The 15,912-nt window shown below is 38.9% G+C and overlaps 1 protein-coding gene across 1 annotated transcript in view; it reads left to right on the top strand.

The window, feature by feature from the left end:
* The window catches only part of PHEX (phosphate regulating endopeptidase X-linked), a 208,118-nt gene that overhangs the window by 119,385 nt on the left and 72,821 nt on the right, over window positions 1–15,912 (top strand). Inside the window, exon 13 of the mRNA XM_057718360.1 lies at window positions 8,658–8,735. Coding sequence (XP_057574343.1) covers window positions 8,658–8,735 — 78 coding nt within the window. The remainder of the gene's footprint in view (window positions 1–8,657; window positions 8,736–15,912) is intronic.

The raw sequence follows: 15,912 nt of genomic DNA, 5'->3' as shown, positions 1-15,912 counted from the left end.
CATCCTGGCTCTGCCTTCTCATCTCTGGTGATAGGAGTCACTCTTTCCCCCTGGTATGAGAAGCCTCCCTTTACAGGGATTTATGACAGTGGAATTGTTTTAGAAGGTCTGTTTTTAAGCAGATAAGGGGAATGCAGAGAAGGCCCCTTCCTATATCTGTTGATTCTCAAATGCCTTCAGCTCAAAATAATTCTTATGCTGCAGTGGCATATTTTGGACCCCTTTACCATGTTCCAAAACACAGTGTTTTTTTACAAAAATAGCTGGTGGGCTTGTTTTGGCCTGCTGGCTTTTGTTTGCTGACCTGTGACGTAGAGCCCTGTGTGTGGGGCAGAGAAAAATACTGTTTACTTTGGCTCATCTAAAAGCCTAACTATAATATAGGATTGTTCCGGCTCTTGGGCTTCTATCATCTTGGCTATGTCTGGACAAATGGATTTGGTTAATTGAAGCTTAGGATATTCATTTGAGCAGGTCTAGCAGCTGTTCTATTTTTGAAAACTTTGTGAGCAGTTTACCACATGTAATTGAAGGTAATAAAAAGACATTGATTTTTAAAAATTCTATGATCTGGCCAGTCTCCTATTCAGCTTTAAAGGGAATACTAATACGTGAGAGCTGCCACTGTTTTTAAGGTAATATTGTCCCTACCATCAGGGAGATGTGTTATTTTATGGATTAATCATAGGATGGTCTTGGGTTCTTAACTCTGTTGTTACTCCCTGCTCCATTATTTGCAAAGAAAACCTAAATGTTCTTTTTCAGAATATTCTGTTGGGTACAGGGTTCACCCAAGTGAGAGGACTATCACAATGATACCAGGAAACTGTTTAGTGCCAGTGTGGCTAAATTGTGATTTACCTGTACCAGTAGTTTCCTTTTCTGGACTGGAAAAACTTCCCACCTTCAAGATACATGGAGTAGGTATTTTCAAGGGAGAGGATGGATGGATGGAGCCGCTTTATAATTTGGAACATACCTTCTTAGAATGTTGTCCACATCAGAGAGAAATGGGGATTGTCTGCTACACTGGAATATTATTAAGGCAGGGTTAAGGGTGGAAGACCTGAACTCTGAGCATTCCTGTCTTCCAGCTCTTGCAAAATCAGAACTATGACTTGCGCTTAAAAAGCCCTGTGATTCCTGGGGGCACTTATCTATCCTCCCCCCAGCATGATGCATGAGCCTGGGAACCACACCTGAAAGCAATTTGCAGAATTAAAGTTTTTGAAGACTCATAATAAATCATTGCCATTCTTATCAAGAAGATAAAATTTGATTTGTCAGATGACTGTGTTGTTATTATTTGTGGAATCCAGAAAGCCCCAAAGGATATTAAAGCCTGTTCTCCAGGCTAATTTTCATCAATACCATTAGCTCTGCTTAGGATAATATCTTCAGCTAAGGCATCTACTCTAGTCAATCATTTGTTTGGCATTATGAAAATTGCTATTGTTTTGAAGGGTAGTGTAATTCATGTACAGTCTCCTGAACTTCTGGTGCTTAAAGCTTAGAGTTTTGATTGATATTTAATAGTTTTTATAGAACTCATCAGAGAAAACGAGACCTTGGCGTGGTTAAGCCTGACTGAAGCTTTCACAGCCATTGCAAGCTTAAGAAAGTTATGCTGTAAGTTGTTTGTAAAAGGGAAGTTGATCATCAATTGTTCCTTTTTTTTTCTTAAGTTAGTTAAATTAATAAAAAAGAAAAAATATGCTAAACAACTTAACTATGTAGAGGAAACACAAAGCTGTTTAATTAAGTGATTAAAGCAATGCCTTTGATGTAGTACATGCAAGACATTTGAGAATTTTCCTGACTCTGCTAAATAGCCAAGTCAGTGGGGATTAAAACAAATGAGCTTTCCATCTTGATTTCTGCCAATCAGCTTAATGCTAAGTAGCTTGAAAATTCTGGATAAAGCAGTCAAGCTAACCAATCTTTAAATCAGTTTGGTCATCTGTGTAAAAAATTACATGTTGTTTCAGAGCTCACAGCCAAATAAAGCAGCATTATGTTTGGTTCTGTTCTTCCCACCAGTACTATCAAGTTGTAGTATACTTTGTGGAAAATTCTGGGAAGGAGGGGTGACTTGAGGGTTCAAAATCATATTGTGTTTTAAGTTTTCAGTGTTCCTTGCTTTTCTGAGTTCATTTGTGATAGCTTCTCTCTCTCTCTCTCTCTCTAAATAATAATTCTTGTCTCCACAGAAATTAATTGTGATTTTTAAGGCTCTAGGCCTAAGACTTTAGGGCAAGGAATAAACCCCCAAGCAACTAATATTTGTTGTGTGTACATGTTAGTAATAGCAAAGAGCAAAACAAAAACAAATAAAAAAAATGACTAAGCCATGCACACATGCACACACCCTACCCTGTTCAGCATAGATCACGTTAGCAAGCACTGTTGAGCATTGTTTACTAAACCCAGTGCCATTAATTGAGGTAACTCAATGAACAATCTATCCTCACTGAATTCTGTGTCAGCCCAGCAGACTGTAGCTCTTGAGCCATATTCAGCATGCTTGCTGCCTGTTTTTGTATGGCGCTCAAGCTAAGCAAGGATTTTACGTTTTGAAAGGTTTTAAAAAGTCAAAAGAAGAATATATCATGGTACATAAAAGTGACATGAGATTCAAGTTTCAGTAGTGTCTATAAATAAAGTTTTATTGGCACACAGCCACAGCCATTTATTTACATGGTGTCCACGGCTGCTTTCCCAGGTACAATGCAGAGTTGAACAGTTGTGACAGAGACCGTATGGCCCGTAAAGCTGAAAATATTTACCATCTGGCCCTTTACAGAGAAAGGGTATTAACCCCTGATCTAGGTAATCCAGGTTATCCTTTCCCAATTCCTTTGTTATCCAAATACTTCTTTCAACTCTCAATTTCACTGCATTGGTATTAGAAGTAATTTTATCCTCATTTTAGAGATGAGAAAACTAAGGAACAGAGGGGTTCAGATAAAGATACTGCTCATACTTTGTAGTAATGATTATGACAGGTTGTCATAGAATGTTTTTCTTCAGTCTTTTAATATAAATACAGTGAAGCCCTGGATCGTCTTATACATATTTTTATATTCCTTTAGCACTGAGGAGAGTCCTGAGCCTCGAGGGCATTCTCAATAAGTATTTATTGTTTGATTGAAATAGCTTATATTAAAAGATACAGTTTTGGTTGCCATCAAGAGTCAGTCGCAATGGATTTTAAACATTGCTCCATTTTCCAGAAAGTTCCCTAGGTTCTCAGAAAGTCTCTTTTTTCCCTCATTTTGTATCTCTTTTGGTAAGATCAGTTTATATGGAAATGTGCCTTGATGGGAGCAGCACTGGATGATGCGCTTGATCATGTGTTAGACTATAACCTTTTATATTTTCTGATACTATTGTTGACATTGATCAGAATGGGTTTATCAACTAAATTACTCATCACATGAATCAATATTTATTGAGCATTGATCACTTGCTACATGCCCGACACTGTGTTCCATGTGGGGAACACAATGGGGATTAAGTGGAATAGGCCATTAGCTTGATTTGAGTAGTATCAGAAAGAAGGTTCTCTCAGCTACAGACACCCCCCTTATAATTTGATTTATCCCTTTAGTTAATGAACTACTCTTTTAAATACAGATATTTCTCCAGAGTTAATACATGAGATTGCTATTAGTCACTCACATCTTATTATAAGTTAGTTTGAGGCCCCAATGACAGCGAATGGGTTAGCTGCCTTGAGGGAATAACAGTTTTGATGGATGAGGAAGGAACGGGGAGATGACTTTGGAACACAGTGTGTTGCCAAGGAAAGGCCAATTTTGAGTATGATCAGAGAGCAAGTGGTATGAACGCACAGGGCCTGCTAGGTACTGGGAGGAATGGATACAGGAAAGACAAAGGAGGAGTAAACAGAAACCAAGATGGTGAATGCTAAAGGCAACCTTTTCTTTGATGTTTGCTGAAATTAGCTTTCATAGTGTTTCTTGTGTCCATTTTCAGAGGTGTGCAAATAGTGGCCCTCAAAAGAGTCCTCAGACTTTTAGGGGCATGTGAATAGCCTGGATTCTCCTGGGTCGTGCTTAGAGTCTAGCTTTGCTCAGGAAATCTTCCACCATGCTCGAAGAGTGTCATGGGCACATCTGTCTCCCCATTGATCACAGGGTTGCTTCAACAGCCTTTCTCTCTCACTACGTTGTGTGGTCCTCTGAAACTTGGCCCATGACAAAAAAGAGTGACATTACTCCCCAGGGGAGTTCAGGTATTTGCTTAAGGTTGTAATTTGGCCTGGGTTCCCCTAAAAGATCCTCCAAACAGGTACACAACAGTGTTATCCCAGATCCTTGGAAGAAGTCATGTTTCTACTTTTTCTGCATAATCTGCAGCCAACATTTATTCGTCATGTACTCTGGGCCAAGGCATAAAAAAGTGTTTTGCATGCAATGTCATTATGAATCCTTGCAGACAACCCAATGAAGTATAGGTACTATTTTTTTCCCTCAGGCTACGTCTGATGAAAAGATCATGTTAGGATTACATTCAGCTACAGCTAGTAGAAAACATGGTATATAATGCCTCAGACAAATAGAGGTTTATTTTCCTCATGTCATAGAGGGGGAAGGGAGGCAGTTCATGCCTGATATGGTAGGCTGCAGGTGGCACCAACTCTTGATTCCACCATCTTTAGCATGTAGATTTTTTCCTCGCGTTTGTTGCCCTGTGATTACGAGATGGCTGCCGTGTCTCTGCCATTGCATCAGCATTGCAAGAAGGAAGAAGAGGAAAGGCTAAAGAAGTGGTTCTTACCCAGCAAGCAGTTTTGTCCCTAGGGGACATTTGGCAATGTCTGAAGACATTTTTGGTTGTCACAACTTACGAGGTGATGTTGCTACTAGCATCTAGTATGTAGAAGCCAAAGATGCTTGTAAACATCCTAAAATCTACAGGACAGCTCCCACAACAAGAATTACCTGGCTCAAAATGTCCATATTGCTAACGTTGAGAAACCCTGGACTGCAGGCAGAGAGCGCATGACAGCTGAGTCTTCGTCCTTTAAAACAGATTCCTGGGAGTGCAACAAGGAATTTTAGTTATATGTCATTGGCCAGAATTTCATCCCGGAGCCAACTCTAACTGCAAAGGAAGCTGGGTGATGCAGCTATTTTTTGTTGGGTCTGTTCTCATCCTGAGAAGAACTGGGGTCTGATAGTAAGGAAGGGAAAAGAATGTGGATATTGGATAGATAATAGGCAGTATTTGCTTCAGAAAAGTTAAGTACTTTGCTCAGGGTCACACAGGTAATGAAGATCATTTGAGCCTCTTTTATTGAGGAAGGAGGTCCAGTTGTCATGTGCAGCCCTTTCTAGAGGTCTTTGTGAATAAGGGATAGAAATGCATGCACTGGTTATGGAAAACTCTGGAGTTTTTGATCAGCCATAAGCAGACTGGGAAATATTTCTTGCAGGAAATAACATGCAGTCTGTTATCTATTATTGATCCCTCTGTTCTCTCAGTATTTGCAGTGGGACTTGCCTTTCCTTCTTGTCCATATAACCCATGGACGAATTGATGTCAGGCTTGCCTCACTAATGCTTTTCCCTTCACAAGCCATCAAACTCTTGGTACTTCATTTCTTCCATTCTGAAAAAATTAAAAAGTGATGTGATCATTATCTGCTTTAAAGGGCATATCAGAGTTTATTCAGGAAAATGGGTGCTCTTCTAAGTGTGTCAAGGAGAAGGATGTTTAATATGGGGATTTGGAGGCTTATGCAATCATCAGGTGGGCTAGGGAGTGAGGGGCAGAGCTTGCCAATGGTCTCCGCTGCCTACACACAAAAGGGGTCTTCTCAGGAGAATGCTTGGAAGCTGCTGTCAAAGCGCTTCATCTGCTGTCTGCAGATGCCCCTGTGCCTGCCTGTAGCTACCAGCAGCGAGTGAATAAATGGTGTCTCCTCCTCTATTTTTCCAATCTCCTGAGTGCTTCTCATTCACAGAGTCTAACCTGGAGTCACGTCCCATGGGGTTTGGGGAGATGTAGTTCTGAGACTTCTCAGGGGAGAATGTAGAATGGGGTGGGGTGGGATGATGTGCAAGTGGCAACAGACTGTCTGGCAGAAGGAGCATTAGGGTTTGAATAGAAGCATAGCAACACAGCACATTTTGGGGGAAGAAGGGTATTCTTTTCAGATGTTGGCACTGTTGCTACTAGTATTATTACTTTATCTTTGTGTTCTTAGGAATTGAATAAAGATGGTGTTGCTATATAAATAATAAAAAAAAAGGATTCAATGACCTGCAAATACAGTGCCGAAGGAAATATATTCTGTGAAGCTCTGTAGTGCAGTGGGGGTCCCAGAGCGTGAGGTTTGAAAAACAATGCATAATTCACCAGCATGCTCTGGAAAGACCAGTGTTCAGAAAACAATTGTGGATGACTCAGCTTGTATATTTCTTTCTTTTTTTTTTCTTTTTGTGAGACTATCTGGAGCTCTTTATTTGTTATAGTTATGTATATGACTTGTGGTGAGCTGATAAAGTATAGTAAGGAATTAAATACAAGGGAAATAATAGAACAATCTGGGAACAAGGTAACCTATAGACGTATGATGTATTGTTTGGTGTTGAGGGAGAGTTGTAACCTCTGGTTATCTGCTATCTGGGTCGCATCAGGCTTTCAGTGTAACTCACAGGGTTTTGAAGGCAAAATTTGATCTGTGCTATATTTGAGTCTCTGGAACAGCAAAACCCATTATGACTGTGTCCTGCGGCACTTGTAAAATCCTCTCTGAGTCTTGAGTTTCAAGTTTCTGCTGATATTTAATATTTGAATTATCTCAAGGCAGATAAGGAAAACATACTATCTTATTCTGTTTATTTCTTGAGTGAGGAGAATTGTAAGGGACTGAAGGAAAAAACTCATTACTAAGAGCAGTGGGCAAAGGTCACTGGTTTTTGCTTTACTGGAATAAAACCAATGTGTTTGGGGTTACCTGGTGTCTTATGTTGGGTCTTCTCGAGGCAGAGCTGGAGATGACGATTCATGTGCTAGTGATTTCTGATTTATTCAGCAAGTGCTCCCAGGAGAAACCAGCAAGGGAATGAGGGAAGCCAGACTGGGAAGGGTGAGAGACGGACCAGGGTACCATTTCAGGGGAAGTCTCGGATAGCCTGATCCTGCGGGAAACTCTGGAGTGCAAATTGAACCTCACGCTTTGTCCTGAATTGAAACAAAGGAGCTGGACTTTCATATTCCTGCTACAGTCAGTCATTGGCTGAGGGTTGCTGGGACGGCAGCGGAGATGGGGGCCCATAGCAGAGAAACTCCCAGGAGGTAACTGTTTTGAGTGCACTCAAGATGTCCTAGTAGCCCTAGGGGAGGCCTTCAGAATCTCAGGTGCTGGCCATTAGAAAGGAAAAAGAACATAGATGCTGGGGAGGGATATGCTGAAGTGATAAAAGGGATCCCAAGGGATCTGGGCAGAACCCTGACACTGTACTTACTCTTTGAATAAGCTGTTCTTTTGTTTTTGTGAAACTCTGAATCTTGGGAGAGGAGAGAGACGAAATTTCTTGAGAGCAAGGGTTGGCAAACCTTTTCTTTAAAGTGCTAGAGAGTAAACATTAAGGCTTTGTGGGCCACAGGGTTTCTGTCCCAGCGATTCAACTTTGCCATAGTAGTGCAAAAGCAGCCATAGATTACATGCAAATGAGTGGGCGTGGCTGTGTTCCAATGAAACTTTATTTATAGAAACAGATTTGGGGGGAGGGGGCAGAGAGTTGACTTGGCCCATAGGCCATAGTTTGCCAGTCCCTGCTTGTGGAGGCTCCTTGTATGTGTCTAGGGTGATTTTTTTCCTTTATCCATTCCCTATAAACTGAAAAACAGGGAATAAATAGTATGTCTATCAAAAGGATGGTTATGATGCATCTTAAATTAGTCTGGACCCCCTACCTCCAATTTTTCTGGCATCCTGGCTACCATTCACCGAGTTGCACAGATAATCTTCCTGAAGGGTGGCTCATTTTATTCCTGCTAAAAATACTTAGTTCTTTCTTGTCTGTAAAATAAAACATAGACTCTTAGCATGTCATTTGGGAATCCCTATGATCTGGACAAAGCTGGTTTTTCTGCATTGTTTTCTGCTGTCTACCCCTTGTGCTTTCTAGTCGAGCTACAGGAAGCTACTTGCCATCTCTCCCATGTGCTCTTTGTTTTTTGTCTCCCTGACTTTGCCCATGTTCTTTGCTCTCTTGGAGCGTCCTTCCTCTTAGCTCTGCATTTTGAAATCCCAACCATTCTCTAAGACTCAGTTTGGTTACCTTCTCCATTAAGCATTTTCCCAGTGAGGAAATAGTCTCTGCTCTGGACTTCGATAACAATAGTATCTATAAATAAAATTATTTATAGGCAATATTATCTATATCTAAACCTTTATCTTGTATTATATAGTTATTTGCTACATTCACGATACTTTTAGTATGTTGAGGGCAGGGACCAACTTAGATTTTTTTTTTCTTTTTTGCCCTTCACCGTCTGTTACATATGGTAGATATTCAGTAAATGGAGTTTTCAGATGAAGGTTGTATTCCTTTGTCCTGTGATTATTAATGACTGAAGTGCTGAAACTCTGACATCATTTTTATTTTTCCTTTTTATAGGCAAGAGCTGTTTTGGCAAAAGTTGGCTATCCTGAGTTTGTAATGAATGATACTCATGTTAATGAAGACCTCAAGGCAGTAAGTGCAAAATTTACTGTATTTTTTTTTTCTGGCAAGTTTTATTGGCCTCATGCCTTCCAGCTAACCCAAGTCCAGGCAATTAAACCTGGTGGTGCCAAAAAGCACCAACTTTTGATTCATTCCTTGGCTGGATATGAGCTTCATTATGCCAGGGCATATCACAAGATTTACCTCAGATTCAAAATAAAGCAAGTGGCAGAAAGAATGTGTAACTGAGTGGGTACCATAAAGCAAATGGACTTGGATTTGGTCAACTTTGATCATAAAGGAAAGAATTAAGCAAATTGAGTATTTTACAATTAGTGAGCGTGTTCTAATGGTGAATGTATGATGTTTGTTGTTAAACAATCTTTATGGGCTTCATTCGTATTAATAGTAATAAATCTTGCCTGTTAGAAGTTAACTTCATTAAACTTTATGAGTGTTTTGGCAAAACACTAAGTGCATATACATATGACTCTATAATTTATTGTGAGTTGGACTGTATATTTGCAGTAAGTTACTGATGGAGGAATAATACTTCTTCTCTATTCCAATATTTTGGGACATATATTTTCCAGTAGATACATTCATTACAGGCCTTTCTAATCATAACCACTGTTATTTTCTTTCCTACAAATAGTTCTGGTAAAGAACTTTTCTTCCACACAAAAACTCCTGTTTTTACCATGAGACTAGATTTTTCTTGAAAAAGTAGTTTTTTGGAATTCATTAAATAACTATGGTTATGAGGTGTAGCTCTTTCCTGAAATTGTGCTTTAATAAGTTGCATATCTGAAAGCAATCCTAGCTTTATAGATGAACATTGGAATTTTATAAGATTATTCAAAAGTGAGTGAAAATTTTAATTAGAAAGTTTCTCCATTGGTCTCCAAGATATGGCCTTCCAAAGAATTGATCCAGTTGCTATGGAGGAAAATAATTGTGCTTCACAGTATCACGAAGCTCAGACAGCCCATCTTATTATACATTGTTTTGATCCTGAAAAATCTCACTATTAGTATGATAATTAAAGATACTAACACATTTGCCACATTTCATGTACATTATCTTTTAAGCCGCATGCTGATCCCGTGAAATAAATGATGTTTATCCCCATCTTGCAGAAAAGGACAAAGAGACTCAAAGAAATTAAGTGATTTCCTCAATGACATGCCAGGTGTCAGAGTCAGGACTGAAATCTGGGCCCAGGAAGCTCTACTTGTAATCAGAGAAGGGGTTTGGCAGGGTTCTTGTCAGGCAGCTATGCTGGAGGAACAGAGGAGTGAGTTGAAGAGTGGGTAGGAACTGCTTTCCCAGAGCTGGTTGGGATGGGATGAGTGAAGAGAGAGGAGGTCATACTGTTAAGTCACTAAGAACACAAGCTTTGGAGTGATTCTGCTTCTTCCACTTGCTAGTTGTTTGATCTTGCGCAGGTTATTTAACTTCAGTTAGCTTCCCTTTAGTTATCTGGATACTGGAGATAATAATAACCAATTCTTAGTATTGTTGGAAAGATTAAATGAGATTGTATAAATGTAAAAGCACCTAGCATAATGTCTGGCACATAAGTTGTCTCCCCATAAATGATAGCTAGAACTTTGTGGATCAGTATGAGAACTGTTGTTGCTGAGAAGAACAGCACCAGGGCACAGAGTACCTCAGCAGGAGAACCTGGATAATTACAAGTTTGTGATTGGGAAATATTTCAAGTCAAGAATGCAGACGAGAAGATTTGAGAGGCAGTTTTGTGTAGTGGTTATGAACCTGGACTCTGGAAAAAAAGTGTCTGGAGTTAAATCCCCATTCTGCCATTTCCTAGCTGTGTGACTTAGTGTAGGTTATGCCACCTCTCTGTGCCTCAGTTTCTTCATCTCAGTTTCCTCATATCAAAATGGAGATAATAATAATCCCTCCCTTATAGGGCTGCTGTGAGGATCAGATAAGTTAACATATTTAAATATGTAGAACTGACCCTGACTCTGGCACACAGTAAGCACAATATAAATGTTAGTTATGACTTCTTCAATTTTCACTTATGATGGTAAATTATTTTGGTTTGGAAAAGTCATTATGAATGAACACAGGCAGTATCCATGTGCCTGAAATTGATTTAAGAGGCTATACAGATGAAACAGTCTCAAACCTTAATCAAGTAAGATAGCATTCAGGGCTCACTCACAGTGTTTAGTTGACCAAGTTTTGTTGGCAGTCTGCTGCTGTTTAAAGTGAATGACCCAAATTTAAGGATTCAATAAATGTAGTATCTTTTGTGGAAAAAAACAAAACAAACAAACAAACAAAAAGATGCCAAACAGGATGCAGTGTTAGGTATATTTCCCGGTGTCTCCAGGGGCCTGAACTGAAGCCATTATATACCAAGGTTTTAAAGTACTTTTGTGAAGAAATGGCTTTCATTCAACTCATTGCTAAAGCAGACAACATTACACCCAAGAGTTTCTAACGGTTTAAAAAAGACAGTGAAAAAAAAATCCAAATACATGAAGTAGAAATACATTTGTGTTCAGAAACTGATAGAGAAAGTGAATAAAACCCAACCTGAAAATAGGTAAAGGATGCTTGATATGGTAGATAGTAATAGTGTCACCGAGGTTAATAGCAAAAGGACAAAAGTATTGCTGATACACAATGGGACTGTGTTTTCAGTTTTGAGAAGTATGTAGAGAAGGACTACTATAGTGCCTATGAGAAATTTCTGGTAATACAAGCTCTGAGCATGAGAGGCTGTTACAAATGAAAAACAGCTTACTTTATTTGATGCAAGTGAAGATGTGATTCATCAGGCACAAACACAAAAGGAAAGAGGATAAAGATTGGTGAATGGATTACATGAAGGTCAAGGAGAAAGGCTGAAAACTGAAGTTGGGCTCATGTGGAGATAAGAGCAAATGGATAAGAACTTAAAGGAAATTGTAAAGAATTAGAAAAAAGTTTTTTTTCTCTTCTGAGGATGGCAGGGTAAACTGAGATACCCAGCAAAGTATTTCTGAACAACAGTCTTTCCCTAGTCTTTGTAAAAGAACAAGAAGAAAGGAAATGCCCTTTATCTGAACCCTCAGTAGAATGCAGGAAAGCCTACTAGTTAGTCTAAAAAGATAGGCATCAGTCCGCGTTCAAATAAACCTTATAAGGTGTACTTTCACTGCTCCTTGATGGAGATAGAGGCAAGAGTGAGTTGATATCAGTTTTGGGAAGATTTCTTTATCAGCCAGGAAAGCCAAACCACACTAGGTATTTCGAAGAGAGGAGATTTAATATAGGAAATAGGTTGGAAGGTGAAAATCAGGAAGGTGAGGTAAACCAGAGATTAATAATTGTTTTAGAAAGCAGTTACCACCCCTGTGTCTAGGGACACAAAAGGGAGAAGATGGTGGTACCATTGCTTTCGAGAGAAGAGGAGGAACTGCCACTCCAGAGCAGAGCTGGGGCTGTGGAAGAGGGACTGAAGATTCTTCCAGAGTCATTGTCAGAAGAAGAAAGAGGAGAGACAGGGAAAGAAAGAGAATAAACACAGCATCCTTTCCTCTCCTGCCACCTGCTGATTTCCCCCAGTGCTTCCTATTGGCAGGAAGCCAACTGGCAGTGGTGCCTGGGAAATATGATTTTCAGATTCACAGCCCAGCATTATAGAACAAAGTAGAAGGGTGGGCATGTATCTGAGAGACAATAGGTAAATACTTGACTCTGTTAGGCACGTCACGCATTGTTGTGAAAACCAGTGGAGAATTGCAATAGGAGCTAAAGTCAGAATCACAGCTGGCCTCCATTTACTTAGGAGAACTGGATGTGGGTAATGTTTCAGAGAAGATCAGTGTTTCCGGTGAGCGATATCTACATAAACATAAATATGCCTATAGAAATATGTAGATAATATGTGAACCCACCTAGTATTCTCTGGGGTGGATCTTAGTCTGCTCTTGCTAGTGAAACACTTGTGTGTTTATGTGTGTAAATGTTTTGTGTATGCATAAATGACAGAGAGTGCTGCTGCCACTATGCAAGAGTGGAATGCTATTTAGGTGGAATGCTCCAGAAAAACAGGTTGTTAAAGTATTGAAATAATTCTGGACTACTTGGTGAAAAACAAATTGAAACATTGCTGCCAGCACTCTCAAGTGATCTCTGACCCCCGTGACCATGTAGAGGCAAGAGTGGGCACTGGAGAGAGGTGCACTGATGCCCACCAGCCTTCCAGCCAGTCCTCCGTAACTCCCGCGCACTGGCCTCCATCTTCATGTTCCCCTGGCCTCGGCAGACCAAGACCTCCCCTCATGCCTGGTGGTGGCAGCAAGGCATCTGGTATCATCTGGTTCCTTGTTGGTGCTGCCTCAGAGTCACCCTTATGTGAATGCTTGTGGGAATTGTATCTTCCACAATGTTCTGTATACGTAGATTGTTAAACATTTTGAACACCACCTCTGTATGTAGGTGTGTATATGTGTATACATACATACTACTTACAACAAAGCCATCTAAACACAGCAATCTTGCATATTACTTTGCTATTTAAATAAGGGAAAACATAATTCTAAAATCTGGATTCCATTAAGTATTCAAAGTTCTTTGGGTGCCTAAAATAAAATCAATCTTAGAGGTATTTGGGTATATCGCTGAGTATGTTTAAATGGGTTGAACTTAAAAAGTGTTCTAGAATCTATACTTCCTGTTGGCTTAAGTAGTATCTTATCAACTTGTATTTACTGATCCTACAGAGAAGCTGAACACATTTCCTTGTTCTGCCCTTATTATGTGTTCATCACCTTTGGGGAGGGTAATAGCTTTATTCTTCCATTTAGTCTATTGCATTTGGTGCTAGGTATCCAGGATAGGATTTCCATGAAGAGAAAGTCAGAATCCCCTAAATTTTATGATCTGGACAGCTATTCTTAGGAAATGACACGAGAGCCCCAGTTAATTCCCCAAAGGTCACTCAATTGAAAAGTCAGAAGATGGAATTGATTGAAAGTCATTATCAACTTGATCTAGGTTTTCACCAGTAACTGAAGGACGAGAGACTTTTGAGCCAATTATTGTCACATTCAGGGTTTAAACCTTTTTTTTGAAGATTACAAGTGGTTCTAAAATATTCATGCACATTCATTCTTGTTGCTATCTCTACAACAAGCAGAACTTTCCCAGTGGTTGCTAGGTTTTGTATTTTTTTCTCACTCAAGGCCCTATTGAAATATTTGAAATTATCAAAGTATTATCACATGGTGGAAAATTTGAGAAATAGAGAAAAGGAACAAAAAAGCCCCTGAATATTGGTACTCGAACATAATAATACGTACTTCTGTTTTAGTGTGTTATTTTGTCTTTCTATTTTTGTATAGCTGTAATTGATGCTTATACATAATTTTGTGTACTGACCTTTACAGTTAATATATTGTTTTGTCCTTGTCTTCCATAGCCTTAATTACCATTATTTTAATAGCTGTCTGATATTAAGTAAACTGTACCCTGATTTAATCACTGCTTCTCCTCCCACTCGTAATTCTTACCTTCTCCTCCTCCTTCCCTGTACTCTTTCTGTTGAATTACCAGTTTTCTTATTAGGACCAATGAAAATAACATTGAAGTAGGGGCCTAATGATTTGGGCTGTATGACTTGGCCACGTTCCATAATCTCTCCATCTCTGTTTCCAACCTGTCATATGGGAATAACAGCGGCTGGCCCTTCCCTACACCCAGGCACTTAACCTGTCTTACAGGAAAAAGTAAAAATTGTCCTCTGTTACCTGTGATTTCCATTAAATAAATGGACTAGATCAATTAAACCAGGCTAAGAAATAGAAAATATGCTCAGTTTAATGATTAAAATAATTTAAAATTTTTCCTTCTGTAAATGCTACAAGGTGGATTGAACTTTGAAAACGTTATGCTAAGTGAAAGAAATAAGATACAAAGGCCACATACTGTATCATTACATTTATGTAAATTGTCAAAAATAAGTAAATCCATAAAGACAGAAAATAGATTAGTGGTTGCCAGAGATTGGGGGAAGGTGGAAATAAGGAATTGGGGCACTATGAATTGGTATGAAGTTTCTTTGGGAGGTGATGAAGAGGTTTTGGTATTAGATACTGGTGATGTTTGCACAACTTTGTGAATATGATTTTTTAAAGCCCATGAATAGTCATTTTTAAAAAGTAAATCTTATGGCATGTGAATTATATCTCACAAAAGCTGTTATTTAAAAATTAAATAATGAAAATGAGTTTTTGAAAAAGAATTAGAAAGGTAAGAGTTAATGAGAAAAAAAAATTATCCTTCTATACATGGGCAAGATGTTGGCAAATTGTAATTATTTGCCTCTGAGTTTTACTCCCCGTGATCATTTTCATGGCTATAGTAGGACCATATTTATTTAAAGTATTTTTAGACTTGAAACTCTTCTTCTTTAGGAACTTTTTGGATGGTTCTCCATTTAATGTCTGTAGAACAACATGAATGTCAAGTTTTTGTTTGTTTTTGAATGGAACGGGAAAGTACCACTATTAGCAAACTCTTCTGAAAGTAACAACTGACCCCAGTGACAGTACAAAAAAAAAAGGCTAATATTTTTGAAGGAAATTCCTTTGGGAGAATTTTCCAGAATACGCTCTGAACCCAAGAACGTATCTAAATTTTCTATCAGTTACAGTAATATTCTGAAAATTCTGACAGAGCTGTCTTGGGAACAAAAACTGGAAAAGGGTTAAACACTGGACACATCTTTAAACTGTGTGACCCGGGAATGTGTTAGGATTGCTAGTTAAGGTTGCTTCGTAAAACAAGGAGCTTACTCTGTTTGTTCTGAGGCTGAGTGTAAACATCTATCTAAAATACAATCGATTATAAGGTTTCTTTTTATTATGAAGTATCTCCAACATAGGAAAAGTATATAAAATCATATTGTGAACACCTCTAGCTTTAATAAATATTAAACATATTAGCTGTTTACATGCACACACACATTTTAAATGAATAAAGCAGATACATTGGAAATTCTTTGTGTAATCCTCCTTGACCTAATGTCCTTCCTCCCTGCCTATACGCTTCCCTAGATACACTCTCTTGAATTCATCGTTTCTCATTCCCATGCATTTCTTTATGCTTCTGCTACGTAGGTATGTGCCCATAAACAGCATATAGTATTGTTTTATAAGTTTTAAAAATTTAAATTCTCCAGTAC

This window comes from Hippopotamus amphibius, chromosome X (assembly GCF_030028045.1).
Source record: "Hippopotamus amphibius kiboko isolate mHipAmp2 chromosome X, mHipAmp2.hap2, whole genome shotgun sequence".
Taxonomy (NCBI): Eukaryota; Metazoa; Chordata; class Mammalia; order Artiodactyla; family Hippopotamidae; genus Hippopotamus; species Hippopotamus amphibius.
The sequence above is the reverse complement of the archived record's forward strand: the minus strand, read 5'-3'. Positions and strand labels throughout refer to the sequence as shown.